The sequence below is a fragment of the Myotis daubentonii genome, chromosome 2, assembly GCF_963259705.1.
Source record: "Myotis daubentonii chromosome 2, mMyoDau2.1, whole genome shotgun sequence".
Classification (NCBI taxonomy): Eukaryota; Metazoa; Chordata; class Mammalia; order Chiroptera; family Vespertilionidae; genus Myotis; species Myotis daubentonii.
In genome coordinates, this window is record NC_081841.1 from 215,262,954 (window position 1) to 215,285,052 (window position 22,099).

At 46.8% G+C, this 22,099-nt stretch overlaps 1 protein-coding gene and 1 long non-coding RNA gene across 2 annotated transcripts in view; one reads left to right on the forward strand and one right to left on the reverse strand.

Moving 5' to 3' along the window:
* Nucleotides 1–2,664, reverse strand: part of WWC2 (WW and C2 domain containing 2) — a 130,008-nt gene extending 127,344 nt beyond the window's left edge. Inside the window, exon 1 of the mRNA XM_059685737.1 lies at nucleotides 2,139–2,664. Within this exon, the coding sequence (XP_059541720.1) occupies nucleotides 2,139–2,269 (131 nt within the window). The 5' untranslated portion in view covers nucleotides 2,270–2,664. The remainder of the gene's footprint in view (nucleotides 1–2,138) is intronic.
* Nucleotides 2,665–2,838: 174 nt separating this feature from the next.
* LOC132226480 (uncharacterized) lies at nucleotides 2,839–6,098 on the forward strand. The gene is made up of 3 exons (XR_009451066.1): nucleotides 2,839–3,430; nucleotides 4,284–4,412; nucleotides 4,660–6,098. It is a non-coding gene; the product is annotated as an uncharacterized LOC132226480 (long non-coding RNA).
* Nucleotides 6,099–22,099: the final 16,001 nt, after the last annotated feature.

The window sequence follows — 22,099 nt, forward strand, 5'->3', positions numbered from 1 at the left end:
CAGAAATAATCTGTCAAGTTGATAGATACTTAAAAATCCAACAATTTCAAGAAAGCTGGAATGATAAGTCGTCTTAGTCAAAACTGTTTGCCTCCAGCAAATGAACTGGTTACCCAGTTTCTTGAAAACACAGTTCCTAATAATTGGTAATCCATTAACAGTTTAAAATAACAGACACGCTTAACTTGTTTAAGAAGCAGTAATAGGGATACACCAAGCCATGTCATGAATTTCCCTTCCCTTTCTATTTGCTTTGCCCAGGCCTTACATATTCTTATAACCCTTGTTCGTAAACACACATAATAAGACATGAAAATGGAAGAAGAGAACTTGAAATGCCTGAATATTTCAAGAATCCATTGCAATTTCAATAACCTGAAACTCCAAGTACCAGCAAGGAGAAAGAATTCCCACGGAACTGTAAAGGTCAGATAATTACACAGGTGCCCCAAAAGGCCCTGTTGGGTGCACACCATCATCACGGGCATTGACTATCTGTTAAGTAGTTTCAAAGCGCAACACCTGGCCTGGAGCAGGGAGTTTATGACCACAAGCGTATCGGGGAGACTGTGAAGGTGTGATGCCCGTCGTCACTTTCAGGTGGCGGTAACAGGCAGAGGGCTGTGGCAAGGAGAACTCCACACAGCTGCCTTCCCTCATCCCAGGAGGGAAACCTACACCGACGCCTTCATGGGTAATTTAATAAGGATTGTTCCATAAATTTATAATGTAATTTATGACTTTCTATCATTGCTCTTCTACAGCTTCCAAAAACAATATTCTTAGGACTAAAGTAACTGGGACTATAAAGTATGAAACTGTATTTTGGCTTCAATTTGAAAAAAGGGTAATGTTGTGTAGAAGCACCTAGAAAAGGTTATAAACCCCTAAGGCCACATTCCATAAATAGCTGGGGGAAAAGTTTCAGAAATGTTGGAGGTATCCCTAATAATATATGTATTTTATTTAGAATCACAATTAGAAATAGCTCTTTAGTGGACGAATTACAAGTTTACAATTAGGAGGATCTCATATTCTTATAATAATTCTAACTATAAAAGCTCCCTACTCTGGCCCATATGGATCAGTGGTTAGAGCGTCGGCCTGCGCGCCAAAGGGACACAGGTTCGAATCCTGATTCCCAGTCAAGGGCGCGCAGCTGAGGGGTTTGCGGGGGCGTGCGGGAGGCAACCAGTGGATGTGACTCGCTCAGTGATCTCTCTCTCTCCCCCCTTCCCCCTCCCTTCCACTCTCTCTGAAAAGCATGGCAAAAATATCCTCAGGTGAGGATTAACAAACAAAAAAAGTTTCCTTTAAGGATTTTAAAAAAAAAGAAGATGGGATAGAATAGATAGAGGAAGAACATCTGTGGACACCCAGCTACACTGAGGCCCCCGAGCTCCTGATTGTCCTGCTTCTGCTCGGCACGCCCCAGGCCCAGGGAACGAAAGTGCGCGCTGGTCCCCACGGGAATCAGCGAGAACTCCCCAGGAGCCCGGGCCAGCCCGGGGGGCACTTCACCGCTTCTCACTGCAGAAAAGGCTCGGCCTCCCCCAGGTCTGCAGTCGGTTCGAGTTTTCAGGTGAAGACGAACAACAAGGCAGCAAAACCCCGAACGCATGTTTCTGAAATCTGCGGGGCAAAACCAATGACACCCACCCCGGGGGCCTGACCGGGGCGCCCCGTCTGCAGCTCCCAGCCCCGGTGGGGAGCCAAGGACCGCCGGAGAGGGGCCCCGGGCGGCCTGGACGGCGGGCTCCCCACCTTCACCGAGCCGGCCCCCTCCCGCCAGCCCGCCTCGGGCCAACTTCAGACGCTGGTGAGCTCGGAACCGGGCTCAGGTGGCCCGTCTGGGTGCGCTCACTGGACGGAGGGCCGGCCCCGGCGCCCGTCCCCCGGGGCCCGCAGGGTCCACAGGTCCCGGGGGGCGTCGGGAGGTGGGCGGGCGCAGGGGCCCCGGCACAGGCGGTCCCCAAGGCCCTCCTCCCAGGGGCCTGGCGGCGGACTCAGCCCGGCCCGGGCAGACCTTCCCGCGCCTTCTTCCCGGACCCCTCCCCGCACCCGGGGCCCGCGACGCCCCACGCCCCCCGCTCGGCCGGGTCTCCCGGACAACAAGCGCCCGCCGCGCCGCCGCCCACCTGTCCCGGGGGTCGATCCAGCTGGTCCTCCGGGTGTTGTGGTCGATGTAGAAGACCTTGCCGTCGTAGTCCCTGGCCTCCTCCCAGCCCCGGGGTAGCGGCAGCTGCCCGCTCCCGGCCCTCCTAGGCATGGTCGGCGGCCTCGCCGGCGAGCGGCGCCTCCATAGGGACCCGGCGCGGGACGCGGCGGGAACGCGACTGTCCGGCCCGGGCGCCGGCGAGGGGCTGCGGGGCGCGGGGCGCGGCGGGGCCACGCGCGGGGGGCGCCGCGGGAATCAGTCCAGGAATCCGCCGGGGATCAGTCCACCATGTCTGCGTCGGAGCCCGAGATCGAACCCTCCTCCGCCTCTTCCTCCTCCTCCGCGCGGCCGCCGCCGCTGCCTCCGCCTCTTCCTCCTCCTCCTCCTGCTCCCCGTCCCCCTGCGGCCGCCGAGGGTCGCGGTGCCCAGGCTGCCCGAGCCGCCGCCGTCTGGGCTCGGATCCGGGAAGCGCGGCGGAGCGGCGGCCGCGGCGGCGACGGGCCTCCTCATTTGCGTGCGATTTGCATGCGCCCCGCCCCCAGGCCCGCCCCGCCCGGCTCATCTGCATGCACATTCCTCGCCGCCACATTCCAGGGCTTAACCCTGCCGCTCCCGGGGCGGCGCGGGGCGCGGGGCGGCGGGCGGGCGGGGGAGGGGAGGGCAGCGGGCCGGAGGGGGGAGGGAGGGGCCTGGAGGGCGCTGCGCGCTCCCCCCCGGATCCCGAGTGTCTCCCTCGGGCCCGGCGTCGCGGGGGCTTCGAGTTTGGGGACGGGAAGGAGCTGCAGGGAAGTGTGCGCGCCCTGCTTAGCCCTCTCCGACTTCAGGGAAAGCAGGGCTCGCAGAGGAAAGGGGTGGGGAGCGCGCTCCCTGCGGAAGGAAAAGGCCCGGCCAACGCCGAGGGCACAAAGGGCCCCCGCGCCGCGCCCCGCGGCCCCTCGGACCCCAGGGCGGTCCCAGGCGGCGGCAGAGCGCGCCACGCACCCATCGCGTGACCTAGTGCGTCCGGGCGCCGTCGCCCGGGGGCCGCTGCAGGGCGCCTGGTCCGGTGACCTCAGGCTGGAGGCCGCGGCCTCCCGGCGCCAAACGGAGACGGCCCCACGGTCCGGTGCGCCGGACACGCCCGCCCTTCGGCCCGCGAGGAAACTGTGACCCGACCCCACCCCCATCTCCCGCGGCCGCCGTCGCCCCTCGAGCCTCAGCGCGCGGGGCCGTGCGCCCCAGCGGGGTTGGCCGCCACCGGCGCCCCCTCGGCCGCCTGCCTCCACTGCGGGGGTGAGGACGGCTGGACGGGGACGTGTCCGGTATCCAGCCCCTTCCGTCCAGCCCTTGCCCCGGAAAGTCCCCGCCCGGGGAAACCCCCCAGCCCCGCCGAGGCCGAGGGGGTGAGGGCGAGCCCGGAGCAAGCCCAGGGCGCCACAGGCCAGGCCCCGAGGCCCCGCTGTCCCCTGGAGGACCAGGGCGCCCCATGCCCCAAGCTCCGATTTATTCAGCAGCTACTAAGTCCTGGTCAGCGCTGAGGAGCGGCCGGACAGCGGGCTCGGGGACGGCTGGCAAGGCCTGGACACAGCATTCACCGCCCCCAGCCCCTCGGTCTTGGGGGCAGCCTAGCCTCCCAGTCCCCAAACTCCTCCCCAGCAGGGTGTATCCCACCGTCGCCCACTCTCCCAAGCTCCCAAGCTCAGTCCCTCCTCCTGGTGTGGATCCTGCCCGCTGGTCAGTGGTGACTGCCCCCCTGGTGCAGGGCACAGCACTGGGCAGGGGCAGCATCTCCCCCCCTGGACGCACAGACCTGCAGGGGCCAAATGCATTGAGATTCACTGCAGCGCGTCGGACTGACACTGGGTCCTCAGGCAGTCAGGGTGCATGAGGTCCATCCCAGGGGGTAGGAGGGTGGTCCTGGGGAGGATGGAAGAGCGCCAGGCTTGGAGCAGTTTCCTGCAGCGGGAACTGGACCTGCCTCCTCAGATGAGGGTCTTAGAAGCGGCTGTATTTGCCCCTGAGCTGCCTTTAAACCACTTTAAGCCACCGGAACTCTGGAAAGCTGGGAGTACCCAGAATGGGGTGGGGAAGAGTCACCCAAGACCAACTAGCTCACTTTCTCTTTTGGGGTTGGCTTTTCCACCAGGAAGCTATGCTGGGCCCCTTCTGGGAAGCCGCCACCTTCTGGGCCAGGCTTCTACGCAGTCCATTCATCAAGAGGTGACAAGCCTCCCTAGTCCCCATGAGATAGGACCTCCTTGTAGGTAATCTTAAGGTAGGACTTCGGAATGAATGCTGGGGGAAAGGGGGGCCGGGACTGTCTAAGGATGTGCTTTTTTTTGGACTCCTCTAACTTGGCCCACTTGCATGGTCAAAATTTGCATTATGGTATGCTAGTAACACGACTAGCCGCCCCACAGACCCTTCCGGTTTAGTCCTTGCTTTCAGGCCCCCCGACCCCCAACAATGAGAAAACATGTATTATACTAAGATGTCCACATACTATTTTTTTTTTTTTTGAGGAACCTACTTTGCTGCTGCCACCATTTGATTTGTTTCTCTGGGACGAATCACAGCACAATACCTCTTGGTGTGATTTCAAATGTGATCAGCTTTCAGCTAAATATTTTTACCCCACTTCTAACACTGTCGGGGAATCCCAGATAGCACACAGCGGTAAATGGCGTGTATTGTTCCATAAATCCTGAGACTTCAAATAGGAACACTAAGTAGAAAAACAAAACTCTAAAGCAGCGGTTCTCAACCTGTGGGTCGCGACCCCTTTGGGGATCGAACGACCCTTTCACCGGGGTCGCCTAAGACCATCGGAAAACACATATATAATTACATGTTGTCTTTGTGATTAATCACGATGCTGTCATTATGTTCAATTTGTAACGATGAAAACACATCCTGCATATCAGATATTTACATGACGATTCATAACAGTAGCAACATTACAGTTATGAAGTAGCCACGAAAATAATTTTATGGTTGGGGGTCACCACAACATGAGGAACTGTATGAAAGGGCCGTGGCGTTAGGAAGGTTGGGAACCGCTGCTCTAAAGCAATGAAAAGAGGAGCGCGCCTCTTCCCTCCCTCCGGTGGGCACGGGGACCATTTGGTCGCACAAAGGCAGTTAAGATGACGGAACGGGGCGTGGCTGCTCTGGCGGCTTCTTTGTCTTGAACGGGTTTGCACGCTGCTGTTCTGAGTTCACACATTTTACATCCATCCCTTCGGACAGTTCCTCATGGATCAGACAATGAAGCTTCCTTTCCTTTATATGCGTACCTGTAGGGATAAAGTAAGTATAAAGATCATCCCTTTCTGATACTTGGGTACATTTCGATTTGATTTGGGCTTCCGTCGAACACTGGCAAAGAAAGATGGAGGATGCACTCTGCCAGCGCGGGGCCCGGTCACCCCAGTCTGTGGAGGCAGACACGAGCCACTGCGAGTCTGTTTTCTGGCCTTCCATTCCCTTTTCTCCTAATTCTCTCCACTAATTCTGGGTGGAAATGAACCGCCATTAAACAAAGCTCCCCCTTTGTCAATGTCCAAATCCGGGGTGGCAGGAAAATTAGTGATATCAAAAATGGGGGCGGACAGTGACTATTATTTCAAAAGGTAATTTAGTTATATCTATGCAAATTTAAGATGTACATATATGCTTTCTAAAAAAAATTTTTTTTAAATTGATTTCAGAGAACAAGGGAGAGGGAAAGAGATAGAAACACCAATGATGAAGAGAATCACTGATCAGTGGCCTCCTGCATGCCTCCTACTGGGGACTGAGCCTTCAACCTGGGCATGTGCCCTGCTGGGAATTGAACCTCGACTTCCTGGTTCATAGGTCGATGCTCAACCACTGAGCCACACCAGCCAGGCAAGATGTACATATATACTTTTAATCCGGCAATCCCATTGCTACAATTCTACCTATGGCTATTAAACTTTCTCAAAATACGCCAGGGTGTTCACTGTAGCATGTTTGATAATAACAAAACTGAAGAAACCACCAATGTCCATCCGCAAGGCACTGGTTAAATGAATTATGGGACATCCATACTCAGCAGGCATTTTAAAAGCATCGGATAAACATATATGCGCTGATAAGGAAAGAGGCCCAGGATATGTTAAGTGAGAAAGCAAGGTGCAAAAAGACACTTGCTTACATCCCTGCAGATAGGGACAATCATTACATGTAAAGAACAACACAGACTCCTACGCAAGTCCTGGTGTCAAAAGAAGAATTCAGAGAGTGAAGCAAGGGAGGTGTTCCAGTGAAGGAGGGCTGTCCGGGAGGTCCCATCGAAGAAGCATGAGGAAAGGGGACATTAAAGAAAGGGAATGGGGCAGAGATGAGCGCAGACGGGACTCCAAAGCAGACAGGCAGGAGTGGCGGGCGGGCTTGTAGAAAGACTGGGCCGTGCAGAACTCAGAAATGAATCTGGCGTCAAAGAGCCCAAGACTGGCTGGAGCCATCTGGTTAGGAGGCTGGTCTAGGATAGTGTAAGTATGAGACAGATAAAGGTCTGGATTAGCAATAAGGTAAGGCAAGGGGTGGGGGTGGGAGGGATGAAAAGGAATGATCTGGCAAGAATTTGCTACTGATTAGATTAAGAAGGGAGAGGTGAATAGACCAGCAGGAGGAATCTGGCATGGTGCCAGGAGTTTAGGCTGCGGAGGGAGACTGAAAGAGCTGAAATAAAGGAGGAAGTCCAAAGGGGGATCTGATATGGCCTTTGCTTTTGGAAATTAGAGATACCCAGCAGAAAGTTAAAGGTCAGGACTGAAGCTCAGACAAAAGGTCAGGGCTGCAAATATGTGACTGGATGTCACCGTCCCGAAGTCTGCAGAGGTCCAAGGGTCCAGGGCTGAATCTTGGAAGGGAACATCAGGGCAAGTGAAATAGAATTAGGTAGCCCACGTCTAGCTAGCTCTATTTTGGGCCCATAACTCTTCAGTAATTTGATGTGAGTTCGTTTATTTCTTTGTAAAATGCGGTCTCCATTTCCAGGGATGTGTGATAAGAATTAGTACTATTGTGCAAACCCTCTCTGAATGAATTAGCCTTATAACCTTTGTGGTTAGGCTGGTGAATCCACTCATGTGTAGGACAAGATGGACTGACTTTCAACATTTCAGTACCCCTGTTTCCTTGAGCAGATCAGGGATTATATAAACTGGAACTTTTATAGAAAGAGAATGCTGCTTTTTTTCTGAGTCACACTAGTGACATTTTTGTTTTTCTTCTGCAACCAAACCGAAGAAAGTAAGTAACGTCTCTAATTATTGTAAACAGGTAACCCTAATCCACAAAAGCTTTATTGTCTAGACAGTCCTTAAGAAGACAGGCATGCGATCTTTAAGAATTCCCAGTTCTGGGCCAAACCAGAAACCTCCATTACCCTAACCACTTCCCCTCCAGTTAATTATTACACCAACACCTTAGGCAACAACAGTCATTCCAACTCAGTCACAAACAACATCAAACAGGTTGGTTTTACCTTCCCACTGCAGATAGGAGACCCACACTGAGCAAATTCTGTGGTTGCTCGCAAGATACTGAGCATTTAAAATCTGTCTTATTAGGGGAAAGGAGCAAAAACTCAAATGCCATGTTTCTATGTGTGAGGCTCTCAGAGGGAGCCTTGTATTTCCTGTGGGATAGGCTCGTAGAAAATATTCATTGACATCCTTTCTTATATAATAAAATAATGGGAGGTTCTGTTTTCCTTTTGCCATTTTTAATTTGCATTTCCCCCCATTCCAATTTACAGTCTATGCAAAACTCATCCTGTCTCTTAAAACAAGTGTAAATCTCCTTTCCAATCTTCTGGATTTTCCATTACAATGTTTATTTTTACTTATGATTTATCCATCTATCGCTCTTCTCTACTTCATCTCTCTCTTCCCTCACAGTGTTGATGTTGACTCAATACTGTGAATTTGGCTTTACGAAGTTTAGCTAAATTATAATCTCCCGAATGTATCTGATTTGGGGATATTCAAATGGAAGGGGGGTCTACATAACAAAACATGCTCAAAGAAATATAGTTTGCCAATAAACGTATGGAAAGATACTCAACATCATTAGTAACCAGTGAAATGAAAACTGGAACCACAACGAGATACTTGTACAGCCACTATATTGGCCAAAATGTTAGCATTTAATAATGTCAAGTATTGGCAAGACTGTGGAGCAGCAGGAATTCTCATCAATGATGGGTGGGATACAAATTGGTTCAGCCACAATTTGGCCTTATTTAGGAAAATTGAGGATCCACATCCTATGACCTAGTGTTCTACTCCTAGGAACATTCCTAGAGAAACACACACATGTGCATCAGATCCACATACAAGAATGCTCATAGCAGTATATAGCCCCAAAATGAAGCATGCAAATGTGCAATAACGAGTGTCATGGATAAATACACTGTAGTATCTTTAGCCAATGGAGTGCAATATAGCAAAGATAAAACAATGAACTGCAGCGATACAAAATCCATACAGTGACTCTTTATAAGCATAATGTTGGGTAAGAGGGAGAACCAAGATGGCGGCGATATAGGCAGACGTGTCCCAGGTCGTGTCCCGGAGCAAATGGAACGAGCAGCTGAAGCTAGTAACACTCACACCGAATTGGCGAAATTGCTCAGCTGGTGAGAGGGTTTACAGCCGGGAAGAGCAGAACTCCCCTGGTAAGGTAAAAAAAAACCAGGGATTTGGGCAGGAAAGTTTGCCAGACCTCTGAGCCCAGAGAGTCGGAGGGAGACCGCGTGGCAGACAGCCGCGTCCCTTGGGACAGGCACAGCCCCTGACGGGGGAAAGGAGAACCGCGGGATTCCTGGCGCCGCCAGGGAAATTGAGAGCTGGGTTCTGTGATCACGGAGGACTGAGCCTAAAGGGGGCAGCCTGAAGAGCTGACCTGACCATGCAGTCCCGGTAAGAGAAGAAGCTTACAGAAACCAAGCCTTCCCCGTTTCCGCGGCCGGCATTTGTTTGTTTGTTTTCACTGAATCCTGTTCATGGGACATTTCGGATACAGTCACTCACCTGTGCTGAAGAGAGGGAGAGGGTGCTGGGGAGTGGAATCTGGGGAGAGACTGGGGAAAGAGGGGGAGCCAGGAGAGGTGGTAGTGAATTGAGTGCTGAGACACCCCAGAGCCCGGGACTGGGGTAGCCACCCGCTCCTGAGAGGGAGTCTCCTCCCCCCAGCCCCCAGGCAAGGAGCACAGCCACACCCAGATTCCACCCTGTAGGAGATCAAGGATTAAAATAACCTTATCAGTCCCTGGGAGTTAACAGGGTCTGGCCTATAGGGGGATTTTCAATCCCAGCAACAACATAGCTCCGGTAACTAAACTATTACGCAGTCAGCTCTGGGCAGTGAACTTCCACTGGACAGAGAGGCCCCATAGCCTCAGAGGCCAACCCCAGAACACTGCCACCCAGAGGCTGACCCACAAACTGACTCTTTGCTAAACACAAAATAAGGCAGTCTGGGAAACAAATGCGGCATGCTTTAAAATAAGGACTGTGGTTTACAACACAGAGGAACAGTATATCGCAGGGAAACTCAACACTCTCCTGAATACCTGGAAGGTCTAAGGCGAGCCAGACTGAAAAATAGAAGAAAAGAAGGACCTTCACTACTGCAATTTTTTTCTTTTTTCACTTTTTAACTAAGAAACCAATTTTTTTTTCATTCTTTTTTTTTTTCTGTTCTTTTTTTTTCTTTTTTTTTCTTTCTTTTCTTCTTTTTCCATCACCTGATTTTACCCTTTTAATTACTACCTTCTTATTTTTAACCAGTATTATTACTGCCACCATTTTACCATTTTTTAAAGTGCCATTTTATTTTTTCTTTATTTTATTTTGGGATTAGTGTTCACCATTCTATTTTCATCGTTATATTATTGGTTGTTTCTAGTTTGCATTCATATCCAGGGAGCTGTTGCTGGAATTTGTTGGGATTAATGGCTGTTCTATAGGAGTATTCTCCTCATATAAAAAGTCTCTTCCCTCTTCCACTTCATTCTCTCTTTTCGCTCTTTTTTTTTTTTTCTTTTCTTTTCTCGCTTTTATTTTCCCCCTTCCTTTTTCCCAATTTCATTTTTGCACTCCCTTTTTTTGGTCCCTACTTTTCTTTTCCTTTTTCTCTTTTATCTTTTTCTCTTCCTTCTTCCTTATCCCCTAATTCTCTTAATTCAGGTGGTCACCTTTAATTGGGGTTATTAATATCGTGAATATATTTGTGTATAGTGCCTGGTACGTGGTGCCTTGTTGTGTTGTATTTTGTGCCTTTAAATCAACGCAGCAGATCCAAGCAACAGCAACCTCCTGAGCACCTCATCCTCTGCTGAGGAACAGCAGCTGTACGTGAAACCTCGCCCCACCAGCCGGAAGAGCCACCACAGCTGTGAACAGCACCCACCAGAGGAGCTGCTGCCAACTGAAGAGCAGCTGCTACCACAACCGCCCGAAGAGCAACCACAGACCAAGGAGTCACTGCCACCAAGGGAGCAACCACTGAACAACTCAACGTCTAGATATGTCAGTGAGATCAAACATGGGTAGACAAAGAAACCCCCAAAGGAAAGAGAAGGAGGACTCTCCAGAAAAGCAGCTAAGTAATACAGAGGCATGCAACATGACAGATAAAGAATTCAGAATAAGGATCCTAGAGTGCATAAACCGAATGGAGGAAAAAATCGACAACCTCTGCAAGAAGCAAGAAGAAACAGATGAAAAAATCGATAACATATGGAAGAAGCTAGAAGAAACAGATGAAAAAATCGATAACATATGGAAGAAGCTAGAAGAAACAGATGAAAAAATCAACAACCTAAGTAAGACCCAAGAAGAAATGAAGAGTGATATAGCTGCAATGAAAAACTCCATTGAAAGTATCAACAGTAGACTAGGAGAAGCGGAGGACCGAATAAGTGAATTAGAAGACAAGGAAGCAAAACACACCCAAAATGTACTGCAATTGGAGAAAAAAATTAAAAGACAGGAGGAGAGCCTAAGGGAGCTTTGGGACAACATGAAACGAAACAACATACGAATAATAGGAGTACCAGAACAACAGAAAGATGAACAAGGATTAGAAAACCTACTCGAAGAAATAATATCAGAAAACTTTCCTGAGGTGGGGAAGAAAAAAGTCACACAAGCCCAGAGAGTCCCAAACAAGGTGAACCCGAAAAGACCCACACCAAGACACATCATAATCACCATGGCAAATGTTCAGGACAAAGAGAGAATCTTACAGGCTGCAAGAGAGAGGCGGAAAGTTACATACAAGGGATCTCCCATTAGATTGTCAAATGACTTCTCAACAGAAACACATCAGGCCAGAAAAGAATGGACTGAAATTTACAAAGTGATGCAAAGCAAAGGACTGAATCCAAGAATACTCTATCCAGCAAGGCTATCATTCAAACTTGAAGGGGAAATAAGAAGCTTCACAGACAAAAAAAGACTAAGGGAGTTTGTCACCACCAAGCCAGCAATGCAAGGAATGCTAAAGGGACTGGTATAAAAAGAAGAAATAAAAAGCTCAGAAAGAAAACAGCCACACACACACACAAAAAGAAATGGCTACAAACAAGTACCTTTCAATAATAACTTTAAACGTAAACGGACTAAATGCTCCAACCAAAAGACATCGAGTGGCTGAATGGATAAAAAAACATGACCCATACATCTGCTGTCTACAAGAAACCCACCTCATTAGAAGGGACTCACACAGACTGAAAGTGAAAGGATGGAAAAATATCTTTCAGGCAAATGGAAAGGAAAAGAAAGCTGGGGTAGCAATACTTATATCGGACAAAATAGACCTCAAAGTGAAGGCCTTAACAAGAGATAAGGAAGGCCACTTCATAATACTAAAGGGATCAATACAACAAGAAGATATAACCCTGGTAAACATATATGCACCCAATGCAGGAGCACCCAAATTCATAAAAAAACTCCTGGAAAATATCAAAGGAGAGATCGACAACAATACAATCATAGTAGGGGACTTTAATACACCATTGACAGCACTGGATAAGTCCTACAGACAAACAATCAGCAAAGATACAGCAATCCTAAATGACTCACTAGATCAGATGGACTTAATAGACATCTTCAGAACACTTCACCCCAAAGCCAGAGAATATATGTTCTTCTCAGGTGCTCATGGGACATATTCAAAAATAGACCACATATTGGGTCACAAGCAAAGTATCCCCAAATTCAAGAAGATTGAAATCATAAAAAGCATCTTCGCAGACCACGACGGCATAATATTAGAAATAAACTACAATAAAAACAACCCAAAATACTCAAACACCTGGAAGCTGAATAGCATGCTATTAAATATTGATTGGGTTACCAATGAGATCAAAGAAGAAATTAAAAACATCCTGGAAACTAATGACAATGAAAACACAACAATCCAAAACCTATGGGACACATTGAAAGCAGTCCTGAGAGGGAAGTTTATAGCTCTACAGGCCTATCTCAAAAAACAAGAAAAAATGGTAGTAAATCATCTAACTCTACAACTCAAAGAATTAGAAAGAGAGCAACAAGAAAACCCCAGAGTGAGCAGAAGGAAGGAGATAATAAAGATTAGAGCAGAAATAAATGACATAGAGACCAAAAAAACAATACAGAAAATCAATGAAACCAAGAGCTGGTTCTTTGAAAGGATAAACAAGATTGATAAACCTCTAGCCAGACTCACCAAGAAGCAGAGAGAGAGGACCCAAATAAATAAAATCAGAAATGATAGAGGCGAAATAACAACAGACCCCACAGAAATACAAATGATTGTTAAAAAATACTATGGACAGCTTTACTCCAACAAACTAGACAACCTGGAGGAAATGGACAAATTCCTAGAAAAATACAGCATTCCAAAACTCAATCAGGAAGAATCTAAAAATCTCAACAGGCCAATAACTATGGAAGAAATTGAAGCAGTCATCAAAAAGCTTCCATCAAACAAAAGCCCAGGACCAGACGGCTTCACAGGGGAGTTTTACCAAACATTCAAGGAAGAACTAAAACCTATCCTCCTCAGACTACTACAAAAAATTCAAGAGGAAGGAACACTTCCAAGCTCATTCTATGAAGCCAGCATCACCCTAATACCAAAACCAGGTAAAGACAACACAATGAAAGAGAATTACAGGCCAATATCCCTCATGAACATAGATGCCAAAATCCTCAACAAAATCTTAGCAAATCGGATCCAGCAGTACATCAGAAAGATCATACACCATGACCAAGTAGGATTTATCCCAGGGATGCAAGGATGGTACAATATCCGCAAATCAATAAACGTGATACATCACATAAACAAATTGAAAGAAAAAAACCACATGGTCATATCAATTGATGCAGAAAAAGCATTTGACAAAATTCAACACCCATTTTTGATAAAAACTCTCAGCAAGGTGGGAGTAGAAGGATCATACCTCAACATAATAAAAGCCATATATGACAGGCCCACAGCCAACATCATACTCAACGGACAAAAACTAACACCATTTGCCCTAAGAACAGGAACAAGACAGGGATGCCCCCTCTCACCACTCCTGTTCAACATAGTACTGGAAGTGTTAGCCATTGCAATTCGGCAAGAAGAAGAAATAAAAGGCATCCAAATTGGAAAAGAGGAAGTAAAACTGTCCTTATTTGCAGACGACATGATATTATACATACAAAACCCTAGAGATTCCATCAAAAAGCTACTAGACTTAATACATGAATTTGGCAATGTAGCAGGATACAAAATTAACCCCAAGAAATCTGAGGCATTTCTATACACCAATAGTGAACTTTCAGAAAGAGAGATTATAAAAACAATCCCGTTTACCATTGCACCGAAAAAACTAAGCTACCTAGGAATAAACTTAACTAAAGAGGTAAAAGACCTCTACTCAGAAAACTACAGGACGTTGAAAAAAGACATAGAGGAAGACATAAACAGATGGAAGAACATACCGTGTTCATGGATTGGTAGAATCAACATCATCAAAATGTCCATACTACCCAAAGCAATCTATAAATTCAACGCACTTCCCATTAAAGTACCAACAGCATACTTCAGAGATCTAGAACGAACTTTCCAAAAATTCATCTGGAATAAAAAAAGACCCCGAATAGCTGCAGCAATCCTGAAAAAGAACAAAGTAGGTGGGATCTCAATACCAGATATCAAGTTGTATTACAAAGCCACTGTTCTCAAAACTGCCTGGTACTGGCACAAGAATAGGCATATAGATCAATGGAATAGAATAGAGAGCCCAGAAATCGGCCCGAACCAATATGCTCAATTAATATTTGACAAAGGAGGCAAGAACATACAATGGAGTCAAGATAGTCTCTTCAATAAATGGTGTTGGGAAAATTGGACAGATATATGCAAGAAAATGAAACTAGACCACCAACTTACACCATACACAAAAATAAACTCAAAATGGATAAAGGACTTAAATGTACGACAGGATACCATAAAAATTCTAGAAGAATCCAAAGGCAAGAAAATCTCAGACATATGCCGAAGCAATTTCTTCACTGATACAGCTCCTAGGGCACTTGAAACTAAAGAAAAAATGAACAAATGGGACTACATCAAAATAAAAAGCTTCTGCACAGCAAAAGAAACCATCAACAAAACAACGAGAAAACCCACTGTGTGGGAAAACATATTTGCCAATGACATATCTGATAAGGGCCTAATCTCCAAAATTTATAGGGAACTCATACAACTTAACAAAAGAAAGATAAACAATCCAATCAAAAAATGGGCAAAGGACCTAAATAGACACCTTTCAAAAGAGGACATTCAGAAAGCCAAGAGACATATGAAAACATGCTCAAAGTCACTAATCATCCGAGAGATGCAAATCAAAACAGCAATGAGGTACCATCTCACACCTGTCAGACTGGCTATCATCAACAAATCAACAAACGACAAGTGCTGGAGAGGATGTGGAGAAAAAGGAACACTTGTGCACTGCTGGTGGGAATGCAGACTGGTGCAGCCACTATGGAAGACAGTATGGAGTTTCCTTAAAAAACTGAAAATGGAACTCCCATTTGACCCTGTGATCCCACTTCTAGGAATATATCCCAAGAAACCAGAAACACCAATCAGAAAGGATATATGCACCCCTATGTTCATAGCAGCACAATTCACCATAGCTAAGATCTGGAAACAGCCTAAGTGCCCATCAGTAGATGAATGGATTAGAAAACTGTGGTACATCTACACGATGGAATACTATGCTGCTGTAAAAAGGAAGGAACTCTTACCATTTGCAACGTCATGGATGGAACTGGAGAGCATTATGCTAAGTGAAATAAGCCAGTCAATAAAGGAAAAATACCACATGATCTCACTCATTCGTGGACAATAGAGACCATTATAAACTTTTGAACAATAATAGATACAGAGGCAGAGCTGCCTCAAACAGATTGTCGAGCTGCAGTGGGAAGGCCGGGGAGGGTTGGGGGGCAGGAGGTAGGGGGGTAAGAGATCAACTAAAGGACTTGTATGCATGCATATAAGCATAACCAATGGACATAAGACACTGGGTGATAGGGGAGGCTAGGGGACTGTCTAGGGCGGGGGGATAAAATGGATACATATGTAATACCCTTTGTAATACTTTAAGCAATAAAAAAAAAAAAAAAAAAAAAAAAAAAAAAAAAAAAAGAAAAGAATTATAAACAGAGAAAAAAAAAAAAAAAAAAAAAAAAAAAAAAAAGCAAGAAGCAAAAGAATTTGTATAGTATGATTTCATTCATACAAAGTTCTCAAAAACAGGTAAAACCAAACCATATTGGCTAGGGATGCATACACAATAGATAAAATTATAAAGTAAAACAGGAAATAATTTCCACAAAGATCAGGATAGTGGCCCTAGCCGGTTTTGATAGCACGTCAGCCCGAAGACTGAAGGGTCCTGGGTTAGATTCTGATCAAGGGCATGTACCTAGGTTGCAGGCTGGATACCTGGGCTTGTGTGGGAGGCAACCAATCAATGTGTCTCTCTCACATCGATGTTTCTCTCTCTTGTGTCTCTCCCCCTCCCTTCCACTCTGTCTAAAAATCAGTGGAAAAATATCCTCAGGTGGGTATTAATAAAAAAAAAAAAAAGAAGAAGAAGAAGAAGAAAGAGAGAAAGGAAGAAAGAAAGAAGGAAAGATCAAGATAGTGCTTACTTCCACAGATAGAGATGATGTTGAAGCTAAGGAACGGGATGTCGGATGGGGCATTCTGATCATGTTCCATTATTATTTTACCTGTTCATTTTATATTTATTTGTTAAACAGTATGTGCATATTTTATACACTTTTCTGTATGTTATATTTCTCTCTTCTCTTTGTCTCTCTGTCTCTGTCTCTCACTTTCACACACACACAGAAATACTATAGTTCTACCTTGAAGTGTGAGGAACTACCCAGCACCCATCCCAACACCTGGGAAGCCTGCTTTAAAGGACAGATGAAACATCTATAGTAATAAAAGGGTAATATGCAAAGGGTAATATACTCTCACGCTGTAACGACCGATCAGCAGGAGGCTGTATGCATGGCAGGCGCGGGTGGGTGGGGCTATGTGCGCGGCAAGGCTGGGGGACATGAGGCTGCATCCCCCGCCCGGCGCCGGCCAGGGGATCTGACACTGTTACTGTTTATTTATTAATAAATTTATATATTATTTGCATATACATTTAACTAATTTTCTTTCATCTCTGACACTTCTATTATAAAGAAAGGGCAAATACCAATATTAAAATATTTCCTACAATTAATTCCCTTTTAATGTGCACAAATTTCGTGTACTGGGCCACTAGTTTACATATAATTAGCACATTTAGTGTGCGAATGCAAATGTTGCACTAAAGGTTATTCTTTTTAAAGTAGACTGAGTTCGCTTTTTATTTATTTGCAGATTTTGGCACATACTTACAAATAAAATCCAATTATAATCTATATATATATAAAAGGTTAATATGCAAGGTGTCCCCTCGGGAGTTAGACTGGGAGAACGGGAGTGCGATCTCTCACTATGACGTGCACTGACCACCAGGGGGTGGTGCGGAACATGGCAGGTGACCAGCGGTGGTGGCGGGATGCTGAGGGAGTGAGGGAAGGGTAGGCGGGGAGGCGAGGAACCTGATTGGCCCTGATTGCCGGCCAGGCCTAGGGACCCCACCTGTGCACAAGTTTCGTGCACCAGGCCTCTAGTAATTCTATAAAACAAAGCTATGTCCTTCAAATGTTGTTCTTTACCAGAACTTTTAAAAAACATAGTAGATTATGCACAACAATAGTTCTGCACCTCAAATGCTCTGTGTGGTTACAAAACACTTTCAGTTTTAAAACAGCCTGAGAACCATTACTGGCAGCCTATGGTTGTGGGTGTGTGGGTGTGGGGGGGGGGGGCAGGTAGGCCAGTGAGGCCAGGCTCCCCTGAGCTGCACTGTGCGTGCAGTTGTTACAGCTCTTACCCTTTAGCTCATCTCAACTCTTTTTGAATAAAACATCCAGATAACCTCTTCCAGGAGTTACCCAAACCATCAAGTCACAGAATTAAACAAATTCCTGACCCATCCATTCAGCATGTGAGCCCTGAACAGGGTTCTGAAGGCTAAAAGGTGGTGAGGAAAAGTCCCAGGCAGATCGCAGCCCTGATTCTCAGTATCGGGTATTCCCACGGATTGTGCTGCCTTATTTTTTAAAATAAATGTCATTTTGTTGGTGTCGTGCTGTTATTGTAATATTTTTAAATAAAACAGCTGAACCATTCACTTCTTGAGACACACTTGAGAGAGTTAGACTCCATTTTTTAAAATGTGAAAACTGCAGAAAAAATGGAAAGAATAATGAGTCCCTATGTAACTGTCTTCCAGATTCACCAGGAGATATTAACATTTTGGCACATTACTTTTCTGTCTATAGACAGAGATGTAGGTGTTTTCTTTATTATCATTTTTTTAAATTCTTTTTAAAAACATATTTTTATTGACTTTAGAGAGGAAGGGCGAGGAAGAGAGATAGAAACATCAATGATGAGAGAGAATCATTGATTGTCTGCCTCCTGCATGCCCCCTACTGGGGATTGAGGCTCTATCCCCTGAGCCAAACTGGCTAGGGCTTATTATAATTTTTTATTTAAATTCTTTATTGTTGAAAGTATTGCACGTGTCTCATTTTTCCCCACAGTGACTTCTCCCCACCCGCCTGCTCCCGCCCCCCCCAGTACATGTCCTCACCCCCCTACTGCCTGTCCATTGGTTATGCTTATACGCATGCATACAAATCCTTTGAGATGCAGGTGTTTTTATTCAACCATTTGAAAGGAAATTACAGACATCATGACATTTGACTCCTAAATACCTCAGTACATATCTCCTAAAAATAAGGACATTGTCCCACATAACCACAGTATTTTTGTCAAACCTAACAAATTTAAATTGATATAATAAATATTATCTAATATACAGTCCATGCTCAAGTTTCCCCGATTACCCCAGGCATCCTCTATAGCAGGGGTCCTCAAACTACGGCCCGCGGGCCACATGCAAATACAAATATCATATTTGTTCCCGTTTTGTTTTTTTTACTTCAAAATAAGATATGTGCAGTGTGCATAGGAATTTGTTCATAGTTTTTTTTTTAACTATAGTCCGGCCCTCCAACGGTCTGAGGGACAGTGAACTGGCCCCGTTTAAAAAGTTTGAGGACCCCTGCTCTATGGCTACTTGTTGTTTGTTTAATTAAAACAGGACACAGCCCGAGCCGGTTTGGCTCAGTGGGTAGAGCGTGGGCCTGGGGACTGAAGGGTCCCAAAGGTTCCATTCTGGTCAAGGGCACATGCCTGGGTTGCAGGCTCAATCCCCAGTAGGGGGCGTGAAGAGGCAGCTGATCAATGATTCTCTCTCACCATTGATGTTTCTCTCTCTCCTTCTCCCTTCCTCTCTGAAATCAATAATAAAAATATATTAAAACAAAACAGGACACAGTCAAGGACAACATATCGTACTTAGCTGTCCTGTCTTTTTAGTCTTCTTTCGTCTTGAACTTCCCTCTGGTTTTTAAAAAGCCTTTCATGACGATGACAGGGCGAAGCTGGCAGTTCTGCAGAACATCCCACGATCTGGCTTTAGACGCGTTCCTCACGATTAGCTCCATATTAAAACTCTTGTCAAGGAAACTCCGTGGGCAGGTCATACACTTCTCTCCATCTCAGCAGGAGGCGCATGCCGTCAGTTTTGTCCCATCAGTGGTGAGGCTCCATTTGATCCCTCAGCTAAAGTGATACCGGGTACCATCACAGCGGGACTTGGAGACACACGAACAGCCTTTCCCCCAGCAAATCTTTCACCCCCTGCACCTGGCATTTATGGAAGAGCCATGCTTACGCACATCAATTATTACATCAATTCCAAATGGTTTTTTCCCCCTACATTTTCACATGAAGAACTTTATTGCTTTTGCCACTATTATTATTTTTCTATCATTAGGGACTCATGAATTATTTTTAATTCAGTGTGTTATAAACCATTAGCACCGTTTCTTATTGTGGTAAAATACACATTGCACAAAATTTACCACTTTAACCAACTTAAATGTATGGTTCAGTGGCATTAAGTATGTTCACCTTGTTGTGCAGCCATCGCCACCATCATTGCCAGAACTTATTTTAAAAAATATATTTTATTGATTTTTTTATAGAGAGAAAGGGAAAAGGATAGAGAGTTAGAAACATCGATCTGCTGCCTCCTGCACACCCCCCACTGGGGATGTGCCCGCAACCAAGGTACATGCCCTCGACCGGAATCGAACCCGGGACCCCTCAGTCTTCAGGCCGACGCTCTATCCACTGAGCCAAACCGGTCAGGGCTCGCCAGAACTTTTTCATCTTCCCCAAATGAACTCTGTACCCACTAAACACGAACTCCCCATCCTCCCCTCCCCCATTCCCGGCAACGACAGACAGCATCTTTGTTTTTATGCTCAGATTGTCCTAGATTTGTCCCAGGGGAGCGCCCTCCGTCTGTTTCCTGTGCCTCTGACACGTCCCCATCATTCTTGGAGCACTTCCTTGTTTTCTGGCACAACAAGAGATTGCGAAGTCCTATGCACTCCCCATCCCAGAGCTGGGATCACCATTTCTCCAAGAACCCCGTGGCCTTCCAGTGGGACGTGGTTTTGAGAAAATATCTGAGCACCTGGGTGAACCCACTGCTCTTGGAATGCCAGCTGGGGCCTCTGAGTGGACGCTGTCACACGCCCATTTATCTAATGCATGAAAGCCACGAGTTCACCTGGACTCCTGCTCAAATCCCACGTTCATTCTGGTTTTGCTTCCTTTCCATATCTGCAACTTCCTCCTTGAACAGGGAGAAATCCGACTCTCCTCCTCCATAGCGTCCTTATGTATCAATACGTATTAATCAATATCCGTGAATGTACCAACCTCCAAGCCTGCCACTGTGTCCTCCAGCGAGGCGCTCTCTCTCCCCCTCCCCTGCACACCTCCCGCCTGGCCCGCCCACCCCCAAGCCTTTCTTATCCTTGGTGGGCTGTAGCCTGGTGCCGGCCCCACGGCTGTGCAGGAGCCCTCCTCACCCCACTCGAGCTCCACCACCCCACCCCAGGACACCCAGTCCCCTCAATGATGACCTCTCGTCTGTTCGGGCTCTGACGCCCCGTTCTAGGTGGCCCCTCCATGGGGACACTGTCTCCACCTTGCTCGTTTTAGTCCCCACCTGTGCGCACTTCTCTCCCCCCCTTGGGCTCTGTTACCCCGCACACGCTGCCCCTCTGTGTGATGCGTTCCTTACTCCACTAGGCTCTGCCTCCCCCATGCCTGTGAGGGCAGCGCTTCTTTTCTTTCTTTCTTTTCAAAATATATTTTTATTGATTTCAGAGAGGAAGGGAGAGGGAGAGAGAGATGGAAACATCAATGATGAGAGAGAATCATTGACCGGCCTCCGCCTGCAGCGGGTGTGAGCGGGGGCAGGCGCCATCAGTGCGTGGGAGCAGCGGCAGCAGGATCAGGGCTGCTGGCAGACAGGGGACTGGGGGCTGCAGCAGAGGGGCCAGGTGAGGGTGCAGAGGAGGGGCCAAGACCCGCCCCTGTGCCCACTGCAGCCTCGTGGCCCACAGTTCCTTTCAAGGTGCACGAATTCATGTGCTGGGCCCCTGGTAATAAAATAAAAACTTCGGACCCAAAGGAAGATCTGACTTCAAGGTAAAACATGTCAACTTTCTCAGCGGAAAGGAAATATGTCTAGTAGAAAACAATAATAATGATAAAAAGGGATTGGAAGTAGATCCCCTTACAACATGCTGAAGAATGAGGTGTAATTTGAAGAAATTACGGTGTACAGGTTTGCCACAGAGGGAAGCACTGATTCATACAGAGCAAATATTAAACTGCTAGAGAGTTTCCAGACTGAGACTGTTTTATGCATTGTGCTGATTTGTGACTCATACTTACAAACACTCCTGAAATTCAGAGGCATCAGGTTCCTGTTGGCTAGTAGATGCTTTGGTCAAATAAATCTTCTGGTGTAGACTCGCTTTCCAGCGTTAATTACTGAGCGCTTACCATGAGCCCGCACTGCTCTAACTGCTTTACTTACATAAGCTCACTTCATCTCCCCGTCACCCCTTCGGAGGACGTGCTATTATGACTCCTGCGTGAGAGGGGGCACTGGAGGCACAGATCATTTCGCTCATTGACACGAGGTCCCATGACGGTTAAGCGGAGAAGCTGGGACCCAACCAAGGAGACGGGGTGCAGTGCCTGTGTCCTTGGTAGAGGAGGGGTCAGTTGGGCAATTATTGTGAGCAGCACGTTGGCTCTTTACTTTCCGTCTTTATTCAAAATGGAGTCATTTTATTAGTAAAGGTCATTGTGGGCAGACCT